This window comes from Hydra vulgaris, chromosome 11 (assembly GCF_038396675.1).
Source record: "Hydra vulgaris chromosome 11, alternate assembly HydraT2T_AEP".
NCBI lineage: Eukaryota > Metazoa > Cnidaria > Hydrozoa > Anthoathecata > Hydridae > Hydra > Hydra vulgaris.
Genome location: NC_088930.1, coordinates 15,201,478 through 15,226,641, shown reverse-complemented (window position 1 = coordinate 15,226,641; position 25,164 = coordinate 15,201,478). Strand labels below are relative to the sequence as shown.

Below are 25,164 nucleotides of genomic sequence, written 5' to 3'. Positions count from 1 at the left end.
CAGAAAACATTTTTTTGAATACATGAATTTACCAGTGGACGAAGTTTGTTAAAAGGACCATTCGGGTGCATAAATATTACCATAACATCTAGCTCATATCAATCTAATCACAGTGAAGAACCCAGAGTTTATTTAGGGATATCGCTTTTTTTCTGCTTTTTGAGGGTTGTGATGTTTTGGAGTTCCTTCCCTTACCCTTACCCCCCCCCCCCCCCCATACCCATGGTATGTGTTTATCCTTTTTATCCTAAGATAAAGAGTTGATTTAAAGGCATTGTTTTGAATACATGAATTTACCAGTGGACGATGTTACTTCAGTTACAATAAGAAAACTACTTTACTTAAGTCTTTGATAAACGCTTTTGTTGCAAATACCTCGCTATAAGTAAATATTTATTGAAAATTGTTCAAAGTATTTTAAACATTAACTATATTTTAGTAAATTTAATTTTGGTAGTAATAAATTTTTTAAATTAGTAATTAAATGTTAAAATACTTTTAACAATTTTTAATCAATATTTACATTACATAATATATTAGAAAATGAAATATTTGTACTTTATGTTATTTTACTTTTATATAGAAAAAAATTTTTCCTTTTAAAAAAAAAATATTTCGCTCTTTTAATAATGAATTACTCCGTTTCTTTAATAAGGATAAAAAGCTCGATTTAATTACAAATGTCATGACAAACGCAAAATATCGTAACTCTTTGTAAAGACTAAAAAGTAAAAAATAAAATATAGCAAAAACATTTGCTAAAAATATAATCTTTTTTGTACTAAAAAGAGGAAAATAAACTTTTTAATTTAAATTTAATAGTTCAGTAAACTAAAGATTGCCAGGTATGTTTTTATATAAATCTTATGCAGACCTGTCAATCTTTAGTTTACTGAACTATTAAATTTAAATTAAAAGGTTTTTTTCCCTCTTTAATACAAAAAAGATTATATTTTTAGCAAGTGTTTTTATTTTAAATAAGTAAACAAAGGATACTTACGTCACATAATTACGTAAAAACGTCACGTAATTATTTTAAAAAGCAATATCTTTTTAATTCATTTTATTGACCTGAAGAAAAAATGAGGTAGCTAAAATAAACTGAAAATTATTTATATACTACTGCATTTAAAACTAAAATTTTTTTTCTATTTCTAATTAAAAGGCAAAAAAAAAAAATTAAAAAATAATAATTTTTAGGCGCCCATACCGCTCCAGCGGTACTAAAAAGGTCTGGGTTCGTCCCTGAATCAAACGTATCATATTTATACGGAACAAATTTCAATGCACTAATGTTAACTTTCAATGCATTGATTTTATTTTATCAGGTTAAATACTTTGAATATCAGAAAAAGAAAACATGCCTGTTATATTAAAATCTTCACTTGTTCCTTTAAAACAAATAGTATCTATAGATTCTAAGTTAGAATGATGATAGCTCCTAATTCTAGGAATTGTTCTACTTATCTAAAAACATTTTTTCAAAGTGTTGCGCAGTTCTGTCAGTCTTTCTTTTTCAATTTTAAGTAAACTCTTAAATATTTTTTGCACAGCAGTCAAGCATTTTATTTCATTCAATAATAATAAAATATTATTACATTTATGGGGCTTTGTAAACTTGCATTTCAGTTAATCATTTTACAGTGCCACCAATACCATCATGTAGTGACTTATCATGACTTGTAGCAAAAATGTGTCCACTCTGCATCAATATCAAAATCATCTTTATCGAGACAGATATTGTAAAGGTTTTGTTTTAAGTTTGTGGTTTTTATACTGTGCAGCGCAACCATAAATATTTATAATACCAAGAATATTTGAAATATTAGAATGATTTTTTTAAAAATAATTAACTATTTGTAACTTCATACACAAAACCAATGTCATGCTTGTTTTCTTCTGACATGAAGCAAAACAATTTTCCTTTAAGCTGATCAATTTTGTTTAATAAATAGAAGGCAACAGGGTTTAACATGCATTTGGCACCAATGGTAACTTTAGATTTTATCTTGAATCACAAACGTGAAGATTTCTGCTAAAGACGGTAAGCAATCTTTTGCCAAATTTTCCTTTTGTTGCCTTAGGTATCTTGCTTGTCATTTTGCAATGTATGAATGAACTTGTTTATAGCCTCTGATAACATCAATTTGTATTCTTCAATTGTTGTTGTCTGGCAGATCAATTTTGTTATATTTGTTTTCTTTTTGATTCAAAAAGTTTTAAATTGTTCAATGTAAAATTGTTAAAATCATTATTTTTGATGGATGACTGTTTTTAATCTATTTACTATAAATCAAAAATCTTATAAACATATGTACTTTCTTAAAACATTTTAAGAAAGATTGTTGAATACAGAGTGATCAAAAACCAAAGGGAATAAATATAAAAAAAAATAATTTTTGAAGACAATATTTTTAAAATTATCTTTCCTTTTTTTTATACAAAAGTGGGGGATAACCCCTAGTGCCCCAACCTAATAGACCCTCTGGTCATCTACCCTGGAAACAATTTTAACACACATTAATCAGGACTACACAAATGCTGAAAGTTTCAGAGCTCCAGTTTATCTTAAAAGTAGTGAAAAATCTTTCACAAGGTTCCGCTTCAAAAAAGTGGACCCATGACCCAGCCCTGGTGTCTTGGGCCCTGCTAACAACATTACCATGCATGTTCATTGGCATTACAGAAATGCCAAAAGTTTCAGAGATCCAGCTAGTCTGGAAGTTAGTGAAAAGTCAATTGAAATGTTCTGCTACAAAAAAGTGGGGACCGTCCCCATTATCCATATATTGAAATCCATATACTTGCAGATCAAAATCTTTATATTTTTTGAAAGATCAATGAATATAGAATGATGTGTAATATATATTTTTTAGATACCATCGAGGTCACATGGGTTTCTTAAGCATCAAAATCTGGTATATAAAAAATTGCCTAAATTTATTTAAATTGATACATACAGGTATTTAAAAATAATTTTTTACATTTCTGATCATTTTATTGGATTCGCCACCCCTGAAAATGGCCTGTTACAAATTTTTAAGTAAAAATATCAAATATTTTTAAAATTATGTGACTTAAATAAATGTTGCAATTCTAAAGGGACAAGAGGGGCCTGGGCAGTATTTGCTAAAAGTAAAATGGTCATATTTCAGGATCTTCTTGGAGCCGGTGGCTAAAATTTTCAAGGAATTCTTATTTTAATAAGTTCTCTCCACTGTTTAAAAATCATTAAAATCTGAGATATATAGGGTGACATTTTTAAAAATTCCTGGGTCATTTGACATGGAATTACTCTAAGGTAAGTATGTACAGCAGATATTAACTGCATAAATATTTAATTGCCTCTCAATAGCTAATAAAGACAATGTTTTTTGTTCAAAATCAAATATTTTTTAATAATATAAATTTCTAAATAAAAATTAATGATAATATTAAAGTTTATGATAATTTGAGGTGTTCAAGTAATGGAAAAAAATTACTTAAGTAATTTTAATTGATTTTTTTCCAAATTACTTAATTAATTTTAATTATTTTCCAATATTACATTAATGTGTGATATAAATTTTTTTAATTACAAATTTGAGAACATCTTTGAGTGATAAATTGATAAAAAAATTTAAGTTTTCAGCGTTTTATTTTGAAAATTTAGTTAGTTTATGATTTGTTATACCTATATAGTATGGTATGGTATATAGTATACCTATATGTTATATATACCTATATAGTAAATATAGGTGTATATAACAAATCATAACCTAATTAAACTTTCGAAATAGAACGCTGAAAACTTAAAATTTCTATCAATCTATCACTCAGAGATGTTCTTAAATTTGTAATTAAAAAAAAAAAAAAAGAGTCTAGAGCACTAAAGTATTTTTCTGTAGTACTCTAATTTTAGGGTTCGAAATTGGAAATCGGACAACTTTTATGCAAATTTTTATAAAATATTAATTTTTTGTTGAAATAATTCGGGGGAAAAAATTACTCGATTTTACCTAAGAAATAAAAATTTGCCTTAGTGCTTAATTTGTTTAAACAATTACTTAAGTACTTAAATTACAGCAATCAATGATAATATTAAAATTAGATTATAAGGCTAAGGGTAATGATATAGGTAACAAGGATGCATCCCTGAACTTTTCCCATAATTAACCCGCCCCAGTTAAAGTCTGTTTTGATTCAATCGATGTCGGCTTGATGATCATTATGCATGTTTGGAGGTAAGAATAGCGTTGAACTGATATTTAATTATAATTGAATTAAAATTAATAAAAAAGCTTTGAAAATTCGAGAAAATACAATTTTTTTAAAATGGTTTTAGTTCCGTACATTTTTAAGCTACTGCGTTGTTATAAATCAATGTCATGATGGGGCGTAATAAATCTTGATCAATCTGAAACAATATATTCTAAAAATTGCCAAAATGTAATCCTGAAAACCCCTTGGTTAATAATTATTGTCAATGTATGCTATGTTAGTGACAATTAGAATGTTGCCAACAGAAATCAAGTAATTAAAAGTATCAAGAAATGTTAAAACTTTTTAATTTGTCTGGTTTTGCGCGGGAGCTCTTCAATTGTTTTGTCCAATTTTTTTTTAATGTTAAAACTGGTACTTTCTTCAAACTTTTAATAACAAAACTTTTAGTTTTTTATCATTATTTTAATGTTGCTTCCCAATGTTAATAACCAAACTTTATTTAATATTATGGTTTGGATTATTATTTTAGTTAATAACCAAACTTTATTTAATATTATGGTTTGGATTATTATTTTAGTTATTATTTCTTTGTTTATTTTTATGATTATTTTTATGATATTTATGAATATTTAATTTTACTTTAGATTCATTTAAGTAAAAGTGATGACTTTTATTATTACGCTGTTCCCAATGCTAATAACCAAACTAATTTTTTTTTACGTTTTATCGGAACTAGCAGAAAGCAACTCGTAAAACGGGTTATGGTCGGTCTGGTAATTTATAGTGGCTGTTTTCCACAATTTAAAGTTGCGATACCTTAACTAATACCCTGTAAGAAAAACTCCTTCAAATTAAAAAATTAAACTATCTGTAAAATTAAAATAAATTAATTTCCCAATTATTTAATGTTATTTGAGTAATTTACAACTGACATAGGTCATATCAGTGTATGGCCGAACCATTTTCCTAGACATTACTAAGTTCAACACAATACGTTTTTAGTTGCTGACACAAAATAATAACTTCATCATGCCTTAAATTGACGAAAGATTAAAGCTAAATTCTTGTTATATTTTTTATAACATGAACTTTAATTAATAAGATTAATATGAAGTGAAGTAATTTGTTTATGAGTTATTAATTTTTTGGTATCCCCTTGACACAAGTCAGAAATTTAAGGTTTAAGTTTACTATCCGAGTACCCCAGAAATGTTAACAAATATAGTAAGTGGGGCATCTGGACACTTCATTTTCATATTTAGAAAAATCTGGGAGGTATCACATTTTTAGAAAATTGACATAGAAAATCTGCTAAAAAGTCATTATTTTCGTACTTAAAAAAACTAAATATATTGACGGAACAGTAAAATAAACATAAAATAACTTTATATTCCAAGTTTTTATGCTCTTAAATTTTGTATTTACACATCAACTTCATTAGACAGCTCTTAGATATATCTAAGTTGGTGAAAAAGGTTTAGATATGCTTGAATTATATTAGGAACATAGCATGCTTAGTAAAGTAGAACATATTGATAGTATATAAATAATTTATTAGTATTGTAATATAGTAAAATATTAGTATTGTATGTCTAATAACCTAATATATATAAATAATAATAATATAATAAATAATAAATAAAATATTTCAAAAACTGTTTGTACTAATATATTTATAATGTCTTTTTGAATAAATATACAAATTTTTTTAACTAAAGATTTCAATAATGTTTATGTTTTCATATACAATTAATGTTTAATAACTTATAAATTATTTGAACTGAACACTTCAGCAATTCTTTTGCTTCTTTCCTTATGTTTGTTGCTGTACTGCGAGACTCCAAACCTGTTTATTTCACTTTTCATCTTGGAATGGCAAGATTCAGATGTCTGCTCATTAAACTGCCCAAGGGAAAGGCCAGTTAAATCAACAAATGTTTCCAGATGTGCTGTTACAGCATGTACTTTCCAAGTAACCGTGAGCTGTTTACCTAAAAACTAAAAAAGCTTACTATAAATATGTTTATCAATAACTTGGTTTTAAATACAAAGGGTAAAGAAAACAGCAATTACCTCTCTGCAATAGTCTTGCGCATCCTTATAGCTTTGTGTAAAACTTTCAATTAAAATTGAATAGTTTGGGTCAAATTTATAGCCAAAGACACCATGAACAACCTTATTAAATTTTCTCATTGTTTCTAAGAGAGGATACAGTTCAACAGGCATTATCAACTCAAGTTTGTCGCAACTTTAAGGTATCTCTCTACACGTGTTTCCTTCAAATGTTCCTCCATGGTAACCTTTTCGAAGGCATCCAATGCTCTTGACCCAATCTATAAATCCAGGCCAAAGTTGCATAATAAATGCTGCCACATGGTTAACAAATCCCATCAGAAAGTGAAGTTCTGGTAATGGAATCTCTCTTATTATACTTAGGGATTTGTCTTCTATCTTAAGCAGACAAGGATTAATGACATTCTAAATATATGGAAATAAATTTTTTTTATCCTATTTAAAATGATAGAATGGTAATGGATGATAAATTTCGAAAATATTTACAATATATTTATTCATTTATACCTTATATTCTTTCATTCTTTTCACCGGAGATCCTGCAGATGAATACAGTTCATAGTAATTATTCAAAGATTGAAATGTTCTTAACTCTCCAGCAAATAAATCTGAAGAACCTTCACACCATGCACAAGCATACTTTCCTCCATGAGCCTAACATTTTATATTATAATTCAATTTATAAATATATTGTAGGGTAAAAAAAACCTTTTCCTAATATAGTTTTTACCATGATATGTCTTATTATCTTAAAATTATTTAAAATAAACACACCGAAATTCCTAGCAATATGTTGATTAACTTCATGTCAGAAGCCAATGAGTACTTGCATTCATGCAACTTTAATCTTTTCACAATCATTGTCATGTTAGAATGATTCTCACTTACCCTTTCACAATAAGCTAAAACAAGTGACGTATTTGCTCCTGAGTATGATCCTAAGGAGCTGCTATCTTCTGTCCTGTCCTTGGTTGGATCAAACAGATTTACTATAACTTTCAGTGATCCTCCACCTTTAATATATATATATATATATGCTTACACACATACATATTTGTATATAAATATGTACAAATAATATTTTTTAAAACAAGTTTTCAAAAAGACGATAATTAAAATATCATAAGTAATATAAATTAAATAAATTAAATATAAATACCTGAATCTATTCCAACCTTTACAAATGTGTTTTGTGGAACCTGTCCTCGATATTTCATTACAAAATCCAGAAATGCTGTAATATCTTCAATATATACCAAGTGTCTCTTCACTGTAGCATAGTCATTATCATTTTCTTTTTCTTGAAAGTCTAATAATTCAGTGACATAAAAGTTGGAAATTAGTTTACTTTTTTCATCCAGGGCTTTCTCCATGTTTGACTCAAAGTTTACACCGCTTCTCCTCAAAGTTTTTAACATTTTATTTGACTTCAATTGACTAAGTCCTAAGGTATTTACCAAAACTTCTACTTCATTATAAGGAATCTTTCTCTGGTCACTTTCCCGAGTGCCGAGTGTAATATGAATACTTTTACCTCCTTAATATAATATAAACTGTTATTTTAAGAACGTACATAACAGCTATTTTTATTTAACAATATTTTACCTGTTCTGAGAATGGCTTGAGCTCCTAGACTTTGCCCTTGATCAGAATAAATTTCTTTAAGAAGGGAAGAAGCTACTTGTTCTTTTACTTTTTTAGAAATTTTAGAAATACTCTCAGAAAGATTTGTGCTACTCTTTAAAGGGGAACATTTGTGGGGTTTACCTTTAGCAATTTCACAGAAGCATATTTGGTAGAGTTTCAGTGTTGAGCTAGTTCCCTTTTTCATAATTTTATTTAAAAATCTATTTCTTCCTTGACTGCATATACTGCATAATACTGAGCAATCTCTAGAGGTTTGCAAGCTAGACAAATCAGAATTTTTCCATTTTAAAGAAACTGTGTCTGCAATAGTTTTACCAGCCTTACAGAGATACAAGTTTTTCTTGCTACCTGGGCATAATCCTGTAGGGTAGGCAAATACTTTAAGTGAAAACTCAGGCTTACAGAAAACTTGAACCAGACCTTCCAAATTTTTATTAACTGGAACGCATTTGTTGTTCTTTTCAAGGCAGCAACAGCAAATGATCTTTTGAAAAAGTACATGATTTCTTTTGAAATGGTATTCTCTCTTCTCCTTAGAGAGCAGAGGAGCCATAGATTATATATATTAGGTATCTATAATAAAATTAAAATAAAAATGCGTAGTCAAAAAGAAATATTTTTAATAAAAAATGTTTTTTTGACCAACTTTGTGTATTCTAATAATGTTTATGTATAAATATTAAATTAAAGACCTTGAAAAGTTGGTATATGAACATTTTTTTATATAAACTTCAACTTTCTGTCAGTATATTTTGTTTTTTTAAGTACGAAAATAATGACTTTTTAGCAGATTTTCTATGTCAATTTTCTAAAAATTTGATACCTCCCAGATTTTTCTAAATATGAAAATAAAGTGTCCAGATGCCCCACTTACTATATTTGTTAACATTTTTGGGGTACTCGGATAGTAAACTTAAACCTTAAATTTCTGACCTGTGTTGATACATGTTTCTTTAAAAAAGGAAATTGTCTTTAAAGCGATAAATGCACACAACTAAATAAATTTATTATAAATAACTAAGCAATTGAGTACAAATACGTTTCAAACAAAAAAAAGTCGATTTACAATCAAACATGTGTATTAGGGTGGAGCGATTTTCATAGCAAAAAAAAAAAGAGTTTAAAAACCAATATTACTGAGACACGAATCAATGTCTATTAATTATAAGATAAAAGTAAAAAAATATTTTTTGATTTTGATGAGATCTTTGGAATTTAAATTCTTGACAGGTCCTAATATTTTTGAATTTTTTTTTTCTAAACCATATCAACCTTGGACTCAAAAAAAGCAGAAAAAAATGCTTGTTTCATAAATAATAATTTTATTAGAAAAAATTTTTAGTAAAAAAAATACTTGCAAAAATATACCTTAAAACACCGTTTTGTTGAGGACAGGGGTTTTTAATGAAAAAACTCTACTTTTTTAATTTTTTAATAAAAACAAATATTATTTTCAAAATCAGTATATATTTTTGCTTCTTTTAAGTATCAAGTTAATATAGTTTAGAAAAAAAAAATTTAAACAATATTAGGACCCATCAAAAATTTAGAATCCAAAGGGTAACCTCAAGAACTTATCTAAACTATAAAAAAAAAGAGTAAGGTTCTTTTTTTACCAAAAGATATTGATTTGCTGCTCAGGCAAATCAAATTTCAAAAATTTTCAAAATCGCTCTACCCTAATGTGTATTACAAATTGTAAAAAATATGTAAACTTTGATCTTTTATATTGCATTAATGCGTCATATGACTAACCTAAAATAAAAATTGTAACAGATAAGTAGACATAAAAGAAAAACAAAACAAACAAACTGGAAAACAATTTACCTGCTTTTTGGTAGCCTGTTGTCATACTTAAACTGCTGTCATGATGCAACTTGTCGGTGTTGTTTTATGACGTTATTTCACGTTGGCTTTTAATAAATAGTTATATTTAAAAGACATTACAATAGATTTAAAATATTTTAATTAAAAAGAAAAAAAAAAATGCTTCAAGGAGCCAAACTAAAAACGTTAAAGATAAAAAATCAAATAGATATAAATAAATTGCATTTATATAGCTAAATAGTCTTGGCTTATAGTAAATTTTAAAAGCAGTGTTTTCAATAAATTAAACTATCAATTAATTATTTTTAACAAATAGAATGTAGCATCCTATTATGATGATTGGGTAGTGAATCAATTTAACTATATTTAAGTTTAATTGGTGAAAAACAAATAAAATTTCAATTAAAAAAGACAAAAACAAACCAAATACAAACAATAGTATATTATAAAAAATTACAAATTAAAAAAAATAAAAAAAAGTCACCAAAGAAAAACGGCAACAAAAAAGTTATAAATATCTTTACTGATAGAAGACATTTACAACCTTTTGGTTGCTGTTTTTTCTTCGGTGTCTCCCAACACCCCGGTATGGATGAGCCCTCCATTTGAAGGATGGCTCATCCATACCGCCATTACTTTGCCACTTATTGAAGGACCTCTCCGAGAGAGGCCCTGGGTGTTGGGAGCGATATCTTTTGTATTCCTCAAATGTTAACGACTCTAAAATTACAAATAGAAGGATAAAATAAAATTTAAAAATATTTACAATTTTTTTTAATTAAAATATAAAGCATAACCTCACCATTTTCACAGGATGAAGAGGATGCTAAAAATAAATTAAAAAAAAGTAAATTAAAAAAAGTTAAACTTGTGAGAAATTTAATTTTAATAAAAATATGAGTAAAATGCAAACAGTTTAAAAATGTCATATTTATATTAAATAATTCTTTCACCTATTGCTCATATTTCTCCTTAAAAAATATATAAAATTTAAAACACAGCCCTACCAGTTATGCTTCTACCAGACACTAAAGACAAAAAATATACCTCAGAATAATTGATAGAATTATATTTACATATAAATAAATATTTAACTATAATTTTTTTTACCTATTCCCCTCATTTCTTCCATGAAGTTGTCTAAAGTAAGATAAAAGATAACTGAAGCTAAAACTAATTAAAACTAAACTAAAATTAACTATAAACTAAACCAAAACTAAAAAAAACTTTAAATTTTAATATCTGTACCTCAGAAGACAAAGGTCGGTTATCCAGTTTTTTGTGAAAATGAGTTATGTTTAAGACCTTTTTAATTTTTTCAGTATCTACATAGGTATAAAGACTGTTTTCCTGCAACAATGTGAAACAAAGTTTGGTCAATATAAAGGGTCTGGTGTCCCCACAATGTTCAAAGGAAAAACGTCTGTAGTTCAGAAATGACTTTTCACTTTTTTTATTTAACTTTTTATTTTTGTCAAAATTATATTTCATGTGCCTCAAGACAAATTAAATAAGACAAATTAAATAAAACATAAATTTGACCATCAAGAATAAAAAAGCCAATAAAGACTAATTATTTTACTATTTACTCTCTCCTGGACAATTTCAAAAATGTGACAACTGACTTCAACTACTGAGTGTACAGATGTAAATGCTTTATTTAACTATACTAATCACATAATTTATACTTAGTTTTTTTTCCAACTCTCCTAAAAGAAAAAAGAAAATAAAGCTTTAGTACTTGAAGTTTTAAAATTCCAGTTACAGTACAAATAAACAAATTCCTATTAACAATTATTTTAATAGCAAAAACACTGACTTATTTCAGTCTTCAATTCTGTGTCTAAACAATAAAAGCACTTAAATGTATAGACGTTAAAATATCTACTTAACTTTTTAAAAATAAATTCACTAAACTAATGTAACTAATACCTTTATTAGCTCTCTCTTGATCAACTAAAGAAAATAAATTTTAATTAAACTAACTTGAGGTAAAATAATAAGAAGCTGTCTTACTGAGAATTTTAAATTTCTTCTCTATTATTGACAATATAATTTTAAGTATTACCTTAGTTAAGCCCAAGAAATATAAGTTCTTGGGCTTATTGTATAAAAATATAAAAACCTACTGTTTTACTTTTAAGTCAACAACAATATTTTAAAAAACATTTTAGTTACTTTATAAAAAAATAAAAATCCTTTTAAACATACTACCTCTCTCTTCATTGTTGTCAACTAAACAGAAAAACAAACAAACAACTGATAGTAAATTTTCCCTTTGGTAGTAGGTTCTTAAATAGATTAAATAGATCAAAGATCTATAATCTGTTTTAACAGTCTACAACCTTATCATTAAACTATAACTATTTTCAACAACCTGGTGTAATTTAACATTAATATATTTTTTTTAAAATGACAAAAATTATTAAAGTACATTATATAAACATAGAACAAATGTAGTGATAGTGGATTTAATCCAAAAATAGAAAGAACCTTTAGAAAAAAGCTTACTGCTTTTAAATCTACAAAAATTTCCAACTTACATTTTTTTATCTACATTTATCTATAATAAAATATGAATTAATGAGTTACCATTATTTAAAGTTGATCCAGAAGCAACTAAAATAAATTATCAAATAAAAAGTTTATTTATATAATCTTGACGATAATGTTGAAATAAACAATATTTATTGCTTGAAAAGTTAAGTAACAAATGTAATTCAAGTATATTAAAATAAATGTACGAAGTTACCTGTTGTGGCTGGTGCAACTGAAGTTATAACTAAATAAAAGATATTAAATAAAAAAGCTATTTTATCTATCTTATCTATTTTATCCTGATGATTATGTTTAAATGAACAATATTTATTGATTCTCTTTAAGATAAATTAAAAAACATTACTATTTGCTGTAAAATAAAATAAAAGACATTACTACCACTTGCACCAACTGATGATGCTACCACACCTAAATGACAAAATTTATTAAAATATTTAAAACATATTCAATGCTTTAAAAGAATATTCAAAAGAAGTTTTTAAATCTACAAAATCTAAGTCCTTACTGAGTTCTACCTGTCTGTCTAAAAATAAAAATTGAGATTAAATTATATACAATAAAATTGCTAATGCTACATTTGTACTCAAATAAAATCTAAATGATAAAACTTACTTAAGTCGCTGTCAGCTAGCCTGTCTAAAAAAAAATTTGTATTCTCATTAATCCTAATCTATAATCTATAAATAAACTTACTAATATAAACGATAAATAAACTTGAACTAATATAAACTATAAATAAACTACTATATACTATATAAACTATAAATAAACTAATATAACTATGTTACTAATATAAACTATAAATAAACTACTATACACTATATACTTACTAAAAAGGCCTTCAGCTCCTTCTAACTGCTCTAAAAAAATGAAACAATACTTGCTTAAAATGATCTAAAAAGACTGAAGACAAAACTGAAACACTTTACTAAAAAAGAAACATTGTACTAAAAAAAATTTTTTACTAGTCATTTTAGTTTTAACTTCTTCTAAAAAAAAAAAGCAGAAAAATAAAAACAACAAATAAATTTTAGTTTTTAAACAATGAACAACATCAGTTCCACTTGAAACTAAAAATTTATCAGCTCTAATCGGCTGGAAGACCTTGCTTGAAAGACCGCGTGGAGTAAAGAAACGCTTTTAGAAAAGCCTAGAAAGTTCTTTATTAAAAAAGAAAGTGAAACGACACTAACACTATTGAATTACAGTATTCATATTTAGAAGATTAGATAAATTACAGCATTCATGTTTAGATTTTAAAATTAAAACTATTTTACCAGACATTTTATTTCTAACTTCTTCTAAAAAATGAAAACAGGCTATAAAAATTAGAATATTAAAAACAACCAACAACAAACAAACGATTATTTAAATTTTTTTTTAAACAATGAACAACATCAACTCTTCTTGAGAATAAAAGTACATCATCTCGAATTCGCAAGCTGACTTAACTTGAAAGACCGCATGGAAAATGTAGCCGCGCATAAAAAAGTCTAGACACTTCTTAAAAACTAAGAAATAGTGTATTTTACAGAATACAGAACCGTAAATAACAATACGAACATTAGGCGAAACATTAGGTGTAACTATGCGCACTATTCATTACCGTATTAATATATAGATATATTATGGTTTGGATTATTATTTTAGTTAATAACCAAACTTTATTTAATATTATGGTTTGGATTATTATTTTAGTTATTATTTCTATGTTTATTTTTATGATTATTTTTATGATATTTATGAATATTTAATTTTACTTTAGATTCATTTAAGTAAAAGTGATGACTTTTATTATTACGCTGTTCCCAATGCTAATAACCAAACTAATTTTTTTTTACGTTTTATCGGAATAAAATTTTTTAAATAATCAAAATAGACTGCAAACACAAACTCACCATTAGGCTTATGTCGCAAACAGCTTTCTCCTTATTTATAGACAGAACTTAATTTATTACTATGTAAACCAAAAATATATTTTACTTGTTATCAACCTTAATTTATCTTGAGAATTATGTTTTGCTGATGGTTTTTATTGCAACCATGGAATAAAAATCAAAAAAAATTTTTGTAGCAAAAAATTAAACATATTTTAGGATGACTTATTTAGGATGACATTTTTAATAACTTAGTAAAATAAATATAAAAGCTATTTATTAATCTGTTAGTTTGTATTTTACACACAGTTTTATGCGTGGCTTCTTTGACAATTTTAAAAAAGGGAAGTTTTTAGTTATGTTTATTCGATAAAGAACCAATTATTTTTAAAGTTACAGTATAATAAAGTATCGTAGTTTGATGTTAAAGACAAAGTTCGATTACGCATCAGTAGCGCTCTTACATAATTTTCAAGAATACAGAATACATGATTTTTTTATTTTACATTATTTAATTCTAGTCTAGTAAAAAAGCATTGAGTGAATATATGTATCATAATATATGTATAAAAATAGTTTTTGTATTTTTATAGTTATTTATATAAATAATGAGTTGTGACAATTTATTTAAAATATTTAGGTGGTCTTGGTACATAAAGTTCAGTCATCGGTTTTTCCAGTCGTAAAAAGTAGTGTTTTTTTTTTGTAATTTAATTAATCGGCACAATTTTTAAATAAAGTTCATTGAAGAATCTTATGTTGTTTTTTTATCGGTTAATATTTTTTTGCTATTACACGAATGCAATAAACCTTATCGCAACGACGCACAGTGAAGTATTTAAGGTCGAAAGTTGATTTCAACTCATTTCATGAGTTGAAATCGTAATATAATATTTAAAATAATTGGGCAGGTTTTTTTTACCCAAAACACACTTAAACCATACAAACAAAGCAGCCGCAGCGATGTTCCGTTTTCTACAGGATGTATACATTCTATCGTTCCGCAGGATGTATTTCTAAAGAATGAATCTACATTTCGAAATTTATTGAAACATGCCAATCGTTTTGGAGATTCACAGGCATATGCGATAAATGATTGCACTAAATTTAAAACATTCCTGATCTCTGCTTGATTTTCAACAGAATCTTGTGCTACCAAGTTGAGATTATGAACGCGGCAGTGAACGTAAATTGCCCGCTCTTCTTTCCCCCTCATTAAAGTCTGCAATCCATAGATACTTTCAGGCATGTTAGACGACCCGTCAAAACATTGGCCCCGACAATTTTGAACCAACAGGTTGACACAAAACGTCCATCAAACAGTTTAACAAAGTTGCGCTCTTGATGTTCTCGGTTTGGTAAAATCCCAAAAAAAGCTCTTCAATTTTAAATTTCATTTACATGCCGAAAACAGATCGAAACTTGTTCTTTCGTGGACATATCTGTTGTTTCATCGGCCATCAGACTATAGAATTGTGATTCCCTTGTACTTTCGCATAGCTTAGAAGCGTTGCATGAGCAAAGTCTTGTAGGATACTGTTTTCAATTTTAGGCGAGAACCACTTTAGTATTTCAGGACGATTCAAACATTTCTTCAGTTCCAGAGAATCGTCTGCTCGTAGTTTGAGTAGCATGCGAAAGTTTGAATTATTTTCAACCTTTCCACGAATGGCAAGGCCTTGCGTTCCCTAATACATTAAGAAGAAACACTTAGTTATCCAGTAAATAAATTCATTATTGATAGTTAATCTAAACTTTTCTTAAACAAAATTGAGGAATTACCGTATAAAGAAGTGTTGTAAATATTTTTGATAAAGCCGTACGATTATCCATCATTTCTTTATTTTAGTGATGATTAAGCTGTTGGATAACGTTCAATTCTAGTGTTGCTGAGGCGATCATACTAACAGACGCCCTATGGAGTTCAGATTGCTTGTGAGAACCAAAAATTCATAACGCTTTCTTCCAATTAGAAAATCCGTTTAAAATGAAAGCTTCGTACGAATCCTTTCTCTTGAACTACGAGGTAAAGACATTTTCATTTGTTCTATTATCAGAAATATGGTCAGTTTTCTAAACTTTTGGATCGTGGTGGATTAAAAATTCCAACTGATAATTCGTGCCAATGGATATTATTTTGTTTTGTAATTTTTCAAATAATTAAAGATTGTCTTTGCAGAAAATCTTAAAGTAGTATTTTTATGATTATATCAGACTATTATTTATTTGATATGGAAGAACATTATTGTGTAATATTGAGCAACATTTTTTGAAAAAGATTATGTACCACTGTCATTCCAAGATCTGGTAAAGAACCTGCAATAAAAGTAATACAAATCTCTTAGAAGTCTACTTAATTGTCTACTATTTATAATATATATATAGTATACTATTTTATAAAAGATATATAAATGTTTCATATAACAGTTTTTTTTTTTTATATTTAGTTAACAAAATTTATCTAATATTCTTTGTTTGGTTTAATAATATTTCTACTCAAAATAAGAAAATATCAATTTTGTTTTTTAGATGGTAAACCTAAAACCAAAAGTCAAAATATATAATTATGTAAATATGTGAAATTTTAAATCAAAAAATATTTCTTTGCGTTTTATTTACATTGTTTATTACTTAAGATTATTTTTTCTTTCTTTTTATTTTTGCATCAAAAAATATTATTAGGCTATACAAAGAATTGAAAATACTTTTTAGTTTTAAAATTACGTTTTAACGAATTTATTATCTTTTTTGCCGTAAAAAAATAGGGGTCAGGGTAACAACATTAGAGTAAAAGAAAAATACAGATGATCTTGGACTACTCCACAGATGTTGTTGGACAGAAGCAGTAATCTTTCACCAAAAATAGGCCTCCACAAAAAAATCTGGTTGCACGATAAATAGATCTGTAGTAGAGAACGCTATGGTAACATGCTTTAGTTGCGAATTATATTTACTTTATAAAGAAACTATTTGAGACTACAGAAAAAAAAAGTATTTTGAAAAAATTAACTTCACTTATTTAATGGTAAAGAAATACCTTTAGATATATGAAAAGAAACTGGAGTTAGTTTTACCTTGGTAAGACGATGCAACAAATATTAAATAGATTGAACGTATTAAGAATTTTCGGTTCAACGTGCCTCTGTTGACAATAGACTAGTTTATCAGCACAACTTTAAGTAATATTTGCATAGTTTAAATGAAAATGTTAAAGGGAATTATAATTGTTCTAAAATGCGTTTATTTGAGGTTTCCTAGCTTTGCACAATATTCCTAAACTTTTGTATTTTATATCGCGCTTAAAGTCTTTTATAAAACTGGCAAAAAATGGCAATATTGTGTTTCTGCATATAAATAAAACATAAAAATTAGCCCTTTCGTGATGAGTGACCCGTATGGCGGTTCATAAAAGTTGTATTATATGACGAGTGACCCGCATGGTGGTTCATAAAAATTTTTGAATATTTCAAATCATCTATAACAATTGGGGAAAACTTTAAACTTATCTTTGAAATGTAAATAATTTTTTATGTTAATGCTTCAAACCGTTTGTTAATTGCATTTATAGATCACTCAAAAATCAATTTTAAAAAATGACTAAAGTAGATAAAAAATATACTGTCATAAATGAGATCCTTGATATTTTTTTCAATGATAGTGGTGAAGATTTTTTTTGTTTGATCATCACTATAAATGTCTCATTTATTTAATATCAAAAACGATAAGTTTAAGTGTTCCAATCAAGGCAACTGGTTCCTTAAATTGGAATACTTTGACTCCTTAATCAGAAAAGATTGATTTAAAAAAAAAAACAACCAGTAAAACAACAAAAATTGATTAGAAATGATTTTTATCCTTACAGTGAAAATTTTAACTGTTCATTCAAAACTTTTAATAGGAATAATATTACCCTGGCAAACTGAAGTTCTACAAACAAAAAATTCTAGAAAAGCTTCAACTGTTATGACTTTCACTTAATTTTTTGATTAAAAATCATTAAAGAAAGCATTAAATTTAAGGTTTATGGTTGTTATGTTAGTATTTTTAAATAGCGTCTGAACTATTTCTACAACCCTTTGATTTTATTATGATTAAATAAGGAAAACTTAATACTTCTAATTAAGGAAACTTAGGACTATTTTGTTATATCACTACAATATCACTACAGTATCATGCTTGCAGTAACTTATAAGATAAGTTTATACTGCTATTTTGCATTTTAAATACCATTGAAATAAAAACAAAAAACCGTATAACCTATTGCAGTATAGTTTACCCAGCGCAATCAATTTAGTGTGAACACAAAATTAGATCACCGAAGAAAAATGACGCAAGAACTTTAAATTATTGATGCACAAGCATTTTTTGAGGAATAACTTTTAAAATGAATCAAAACGTAGAAAATAAGGTTATTTACTAAAAAAATGTAAAATATAGTCATAATTCATTTCATTTCAAAAATAAAATGCAGGTGTTCAAATTCTCCCCTACGTGCCTACGTTCAAAGAATATTCTCTTACTTGGAATATCTTCAATTCTCCTAAATTGTCGAAGTATGTCATCTGATTCTGTATCGCTTTTTTTCATCTGTGGTTAAAAATGTATGAATGAACCTTGTATGATAGTTTAGATAAACTTTAACAAGGCTACCAAATGTTTTGGAAGGGCTTGAAAGGCGCGGGGGAGGGATGCAGCTTGCTCCCTGAAAACATTATATATCCCCCCGCCACTACCACTAAAAACATTATGAGTAAAATATAAAAATATATGATGTATATTTAAAGTTTATAAAGAACTATTCTAAAAACATTGGTAAATTATTTTTTAAAAACTATAGCTAAAGACTTAGTTTGTTTTGATTCTGACATACACAGTCTCGCTTTAAAACATCTACTTTTTACCTTGGATAGGGATTGCGGTTTCAGCTTCAGTTTCAATAAACTATACTGCCCTGTCAATCAAAAATGCCCTAAGTGCAGAAAAATAGAATTGATTTTTGCCAAAAACAATTTAATATTCGGCTAATGTGCAAATATGTTAGTTTTAACTTTAGGACTAAGCATCTTTTATATAAGGCTTTCCTAATTTTTTTTCTATAGTCCTGTAGAATTTAGTCTCAACTAATAAAAAATAACTAAAGAAAAAATTATTATAAAGACATGTTTTTACTTTTATACTTTTTTCTAACTTCCTAGCAATGGAGTTAGCAATGTTTCATATTGTTAGAAAGCTTATTTTTTTCCTCTTTAAAATGAATAATTGATATTTTTTTTTGTTTTTGGGAAAAAAAGTTGTGACGTAACAAAGATCAGCAGAAAAGCACAAAAGTTCACGTTTTTGGTCAAAACATATTAGTCTATTAAGCAAGTAAATGTAATTTATTTTTTATATTTATTACTCCTAAATAGTAGTAATCAACTGAAAGCTAAATAATAACTACAAGTATGATATAGGGGCGGAGGATGGCTTTATTTTAGAAAAATTTTCGAAAATTTGACGTAAAGATGTGTGTATAAAACAAATATTCCTCTTTTATGTATTAATACTGTTAAACGTGATTATTTGGTAAAGTTATTGAGATAATGTTAAAACATATTTACAAAGAAGTTTATCTTGGAAAATCTTATAAATGCAAGTAAATTAAAATTAAATTTATGTAAAAACATCTAAGAAGTGACGGTCATCGGCTGGTTTATTTTCTTCGTCTATTTTTCAACATTTGTACAGTTAATCCCGTGACAGGTAGAACACGATGGAGGGCAGCGAAGTTCCATTTTTCTGCAGGAACATTGACTCAAACACGAGTTTTTACACCCACATTGAACAATCTTTAGGATATCCTCTGAACGTGCGTTTTTGTCTGTTGCTATTATAAGTACATAAAGCTATTTAATTTCCATACCCAATTAAATGGGTCAAGGTCATTGTCACTTAGAAATATCCAAATAATCACTTGATGGTATACTCTCAATCCATGGTAGTAAGCAGCTCAATCAGAAGGTGGAAGAACAGAAGGGTCTATGTGAGCCCAATCAGAGTTTACTATTTCCTCGTACTTTTGCTTTCGTATTTGTTATAGATTTGATGTTAAGGAATGTAGCAGCTGAAAGAAACGAATTGATGGTTTCCAATCTCCTCATGCAATTTATCATCGTGGTAAAAAATATTTGCTGCATCGCACAAATCTTTAACTTCAAGTTTTTTGAAAACTGAAGTCTTTCCAAAATTGTGAATTGCTGATTGAATTTATAGGTTGCACCACAACCTATAAATGCACGCACGAAAATAGTATTGTTAATGACATGTTTTGCTGTACTGCCAATAATCTGATCAATGTCATAACATTCACGCTGGCATTCATGTCTCTTTGTCATACTTGTTAAATATATTTTATGTATAGATTAAACTGATTTACAGTAGTGTAATAAGAGGCAAATGATATCGCTGTCACCTGCAAAGATTGTGACGGGTTCTGTTTTAGAAAAAAGCTTAGTGCAATTTTAATGATTGTAGTATCTGTGTCAGAATGACAAACATACACAGTTAAACCTCTTTTTCTTAATTTAACTTCTAGAATTCGGATAAATGATTTTTTGTTGGTGTAGTTGGAGAAAAATTACTTCTATCAGGCGGACAAGGATTGCTTTTATGTATTTCGGTTTATACGCGCAGTGTCTTTTATAGAATTTTCATATCCATCGAATACTACTACACTAACTTTTAGGTAATTTAGAAATTGAACGTACTCTTCAAATGTTATCAAAGATTTCAGTCTTGTTCCAATCGCAGCAGTATAAAAGAGCGTCACCATTGGCAACTCTTAAAGAATTAGGAGCATAGGGCATAAATATAAATAGCTTTGTTAGGTAATTTTTCAGCTAATATTATTGAGCACTGCGCATAAAATCATCTTTAAAAAGGAACATAGAGAACAAAGTCAGTTCATAGTAAAAGTAGACTCAACGATAACTGACAAACTCAAAAAGTATTGTCAAGGTATCAACTAATATATATTTTCATTGTTGACTTTAATATTTGAGCAGAGTCCTTGAAAATTTTTAAGTTGATTACTTCTCTTAAAGGATACTTTTGTGTATGCCATATCATTAATTTGTGCCTTGTTTTGATGCTCCAATGCTTTCCGAACAATCACAAGTTGCCTGATTAAATTCATCTACAAGCCCTGAGTCCAGAGCCTCAAGTCTAACATCAAATGGGGCTATGAGAATCAAACCATAACTTAATTTTCTGAAAGTCTTCAGAGTTTTGATCCTTCCCGCAGAAAGTTCTTTGTATTCCTTGCTTGTTATTCTTGGCGAGGTTAATGAGTTTACTGCTTCTGTCATTTCAGCGCATCTTAATAAAAAATATAAGTTTTAGGGAAGAAATATAATGCATATTTGCCGTATTTATTTTTTGCAAAAAAAGTCTATTTTGTTAAAAGCATTTATTAATTTTTACCTTTTTATTCCTTTGTTATCATAACATAAGCTGTTCTATTGGCAAGTTCCAAGTCAATAAATCAGGAGTATTTCATCTTATTTATACCTATGCATTGTACTTGTCGAAACATGTAACACATTTTCAGTAATTCCTTTGCCAACAACTCCTCCTTTGCTAACAACTCTCTTCAACGATTTTACTAATATCTGTTCTATTGATAAAACCCCCATATTTCAGACCAACTCATTGAAGTACGCTTTACTGTATGTTCGCAACTAAGGAACTACTTATATACTTCTGGGTGAGTGCATGTTAATTCATCCACTGATTGTAAATATAAACGTAATGATTTTGTATAATTATTGTGCCCAGTCGAGGCAAGTAGGTTTAGCATACATTTTTGTTGTGGCAATATGTAGGTTGCAGTTACTAATTCTTTCCGCTGGATTAAACTCTTGTACAATATATATATATAAAATATAGTTTAGCCATAATTATGCAGTTCGTGATTTCGCCATGTATTCTTCTTGCTTTTCTTCAAATAATAGAATTAACTTCTTTTCAAGCTCACTATCGCCATTTTTATTATGTAAATTTGAGTTGTAAATTAATTTAATTTTAGCTTTTACTTCATCGCTTAGTTTAATCCAAATTTCCTCCAGCAATATAGATAAAATAGCAATACAAGCAAACATATAGCCTCAAAGACTTCGAGTAATTGCCTTTCCAGAAAACATATAGTTGACTGTTACGGAAGCGTAAACAGTTTCAAGAGCATTTTTCAATCCACTTCCTTGAATCAAAAGCGTTCATTTTCTTTGAAGCCGCATTTTTTAGGCTTTGACATAAAGTGTGTTTTTATTATCAATTGTTGCTTAATCATTATCTGTGTTATCCCCAACCAACTGAATAGATGTTGCACCTTCAGGGCAAAGTATATAGTTAATTTCTTTGTGTTTTACTATGTTCTGCTTGTAACGAATGACCTGGTGAATAAGTTTAGTTTTTCTTTGTATTCTATATTGTTATGTGTGAAGTATTAATTTGTCAAACGATAAATACAACTAAAACTAAATAAACCAACCTCGTCTTAACTTGACCCAGTTTAGCAGAATATTTAGCCACTTGGAAGAAAGTATATTATCAACGGTAACGGCTACTCCTTACTGCTTTAGCATTATTGATTGTGGCCTCACCGTGGAAAATAATGCTTGTAAAATTGACGTTTGTTTTAATGGTACAGGAATTAGGTCTTTGATAAACACCTTCAGCAATAAAGATATGCAGGTGTTTTCCTTGTCAGTTACATCTTCTCATAAAAGATACGTTTTAACATCATGATCAAAGTTCTTGATACAATTACTCAATAATTTTGCTGCTGCAGTTATAGCTATGAATTTTTCGTACTCTACATTATTTTTTTTCTGGTGTACTAGTTTTCGTATAATATGTCTAAATCTGTCCAGTATGATTACATTACTTTTACCTTGTCGCGAGACCCATTGCATAGAATCTCCATATTTTTCTTATAATTTATTTTGAGTCATTTTAAAGAAATATATTTCTTTTTCAATATTTTTCTCGATTTTTATGCATGCTGCATTAAAAATTTTTCTGTTGAAGTAGGTCTTCCAGAGCTTGATGTAGGATTAGGCCTTTCAAATTTTCACGGCAATAAATGTGATATCGTGCTTCAACGGCTACAGAATCGTATATATTTAAAATCCTAGCTTCAATTGCTTTTGATAAAAAATCTTTGCATAATTCTAGAGTTGCAATATAAATTTTTGTTGACTTTGTTCTTACTTTTATGAAATTATTTCTCTCAGGATGGCAACTGTCAAGTGTGCACATAATTCCAATATAAAAACATTGTTCTTTAATATTAAAAAAAGCTTGTTCATATTGAGCTAAACATCTCTTCCAAATCTTGCCCACTTGGCTCAACGAATTTCCTTCTAATTTCATTTTACCACACAATACACATATAGAGGATTCTTTTTTTAAGTCCACAATTTTTGAATTTCACTAGAAACTAGTTTTAAAAGCGTTTACAAATCAAACTTTTTTCAATTAAAACATGTATTTTGAATTATTTGTATTAACATTTGTAAGATTAGACAATTTCTATTAAAATCTAAAAATAGCAAATCGTTACATAATTATATAAACACCAATATAAGTAATTTAACAAAAAAGGCAATATACTAAACATTTTTATATCATTTAAATATAAGTATTATTATATTTACAGTGCAACTTATTGTATAGCATATTTAAACCTCATTAGCAAAATTTAAAATTTCGTATTTTACCTTCTAATCTTTGTGACGTCATAACATTTTTTCCTCAAAATAAAAAAACAAACTAATTACTCACTTTAAATAGGAAAAAATATGCTTTTAAACAATATATAACACGTTTTTATAATAATTTTTTCTAAATTGATTTTTTTTTTGTTGAAATTCTACAAGAGTATTAGTGAAAAAACCTTTTTTTTTTTTTTAGTTATAAATTTGCCGTTTAAGACTCTCATATTGGTAAAATATACACATGGCGGGGGCAAAAAGAAGACAAAATAGTCTTATCGCCAAGCTCCCAATAATCCGTAAATAATATAGTCATCAAATCTTGTCATTAAAAATGTTGTCAAATATATATAAAAAAAAAAATTAAGAATTTCTAATTATGAAATATAATGAAAATAATTTAAAATTTTAAAGAAAATTTTTCAGTTTTTCAAAATAAGAAAACAAAAAATAAAAAATAAGTTTTTAAAACTAAATTTTTAAACCTTTGCAAATAAAATGAAAATATACTATACAATATTTTAAAGGCTAACAAATAAAAATAGCTCTAGAAAAAGTCCTTCATTTTTTGTCATTTGTTATTTTAATTAATCAGTTTTGATTAATTAAAATTATTTCTTTTAGTTTTGATTTAAGAATATTTATGTTTGCAAGCGTTTTGATGTCATTTTTAATTACTATACTCCATAGTTGGGAGCCTCTAGCTGTGATAGAAAACTTAGTGGCTTCAAAGTGAGTTTTAGCTTAAATATAATTATTGCTTGCTTGTCTAGTAAGATATTTGTGCTGTATTTTTTTAAATAGCGTTATAAAAATATTTGGCATCGTATCGTTATTGATTTTATATATTAAAATTAAATGATGATATAGATTTATTTGGTAAACATTTAAAATTTTGAGATAAATAAATAGTGGTTGTGAATGAGAGAGGCGGTCTGCTTTGGATATTATTCTTATGGCATTTACTTTCGATTAATTTTAAGTGGTTTATCCATGTGATATTTTCATCAAGAAGAACACCTAGAAACTTCATTGAATATTCTCTATTTATAAATTGATTCCCATTTGGGAATCATTAACATTTGGTAGCTTTAGAGGAATTTCGTCTCGATGAAAAAAAATATACTTAGTTTTGGTTAAGTTTAATGACAATTTATTTGTATTAAACCATTCAGTTACTTTTAACAATTCTTTGTTGAATGTTTTAAATAGAGTTTTTATATTAC

General features: G+C 27.4%; 2 protein-coding genes across 5 annotated transcripts in view; one reads left to right on the top strand and one right to left on the bottom strand.

The window, feature by feature from the left end:
- LOC100199027 (estradiol 17-beta-dehydrogenase 8) overlaps positions 1–16,610 on the top strand; it is a 35,355-nt gene extending 18,745 nt beyond the window's left edge. Inside the window, exon 9 of one of the 2 annotated variants that reach the window (XM_065810239.1) lies at positions 16,036–16,610. In XM_065810239.1, coding sequence (XP_065666311.1) covers positions 16,036–16,070 — 35 coding nt within the window. In that variant the 3' untranslated portion in view covers positions 16,071–16,610. Of the gene's footprint in view, positions 1–14,826; positions 14,939–16,035 lie in introns of those variants that run through there. The other variant, XM_065810240.1, reaches the window with a different exon arrangement.
- On the bottom strand, positions 5,778–13,075 carry LOC124814039 (uncharacterized). 3 transcript variants are annotated; one of them, XR_010641808.1, is made up of 10 exons: positions 12,688–13,075; positions 12,503–12,532; positions 12,343–12,369; positions 10,553–11,985; positions 7,882–10,470; positions 7,436–7,813; positions 7,051–7,289; positions 6,784–6,930; positions 6,277–6,681; positions 5,779–6,201 (listed from the first exon to the last, which is right to left on the bottom strand). XR_010641808.1 is itself a non-coding variant. In XM_065810238.1 (8 exons), exons 4-8 carry the CDS (start codon positions 8,474–8,476, stop codon positions 6,454–6,456), a joined length of 1,587 nt encoding a protein of 528 aa, XP_065666310.1. In that variant the 5' UTR covers positions 8,477–10,470; positions 10,553–11,985; positions 12,343–12,532; positions 12,688–13,075; the 3' UTR covers positions 5,778–6,453. The 3 variants fall into 3 exon arrangements, 1 of the variants encoding a protein (XP_065666310.1); XR_010641807.1 differs by having other exon boundaries at positions 12,343–12,532; XM_065810238.1 differs by having other exon boundaries at positions 5,778–6,681; positions 12,343–12,532.
- Positions 16,611–25,164: the final 8,554 nt, after the last annotated feature.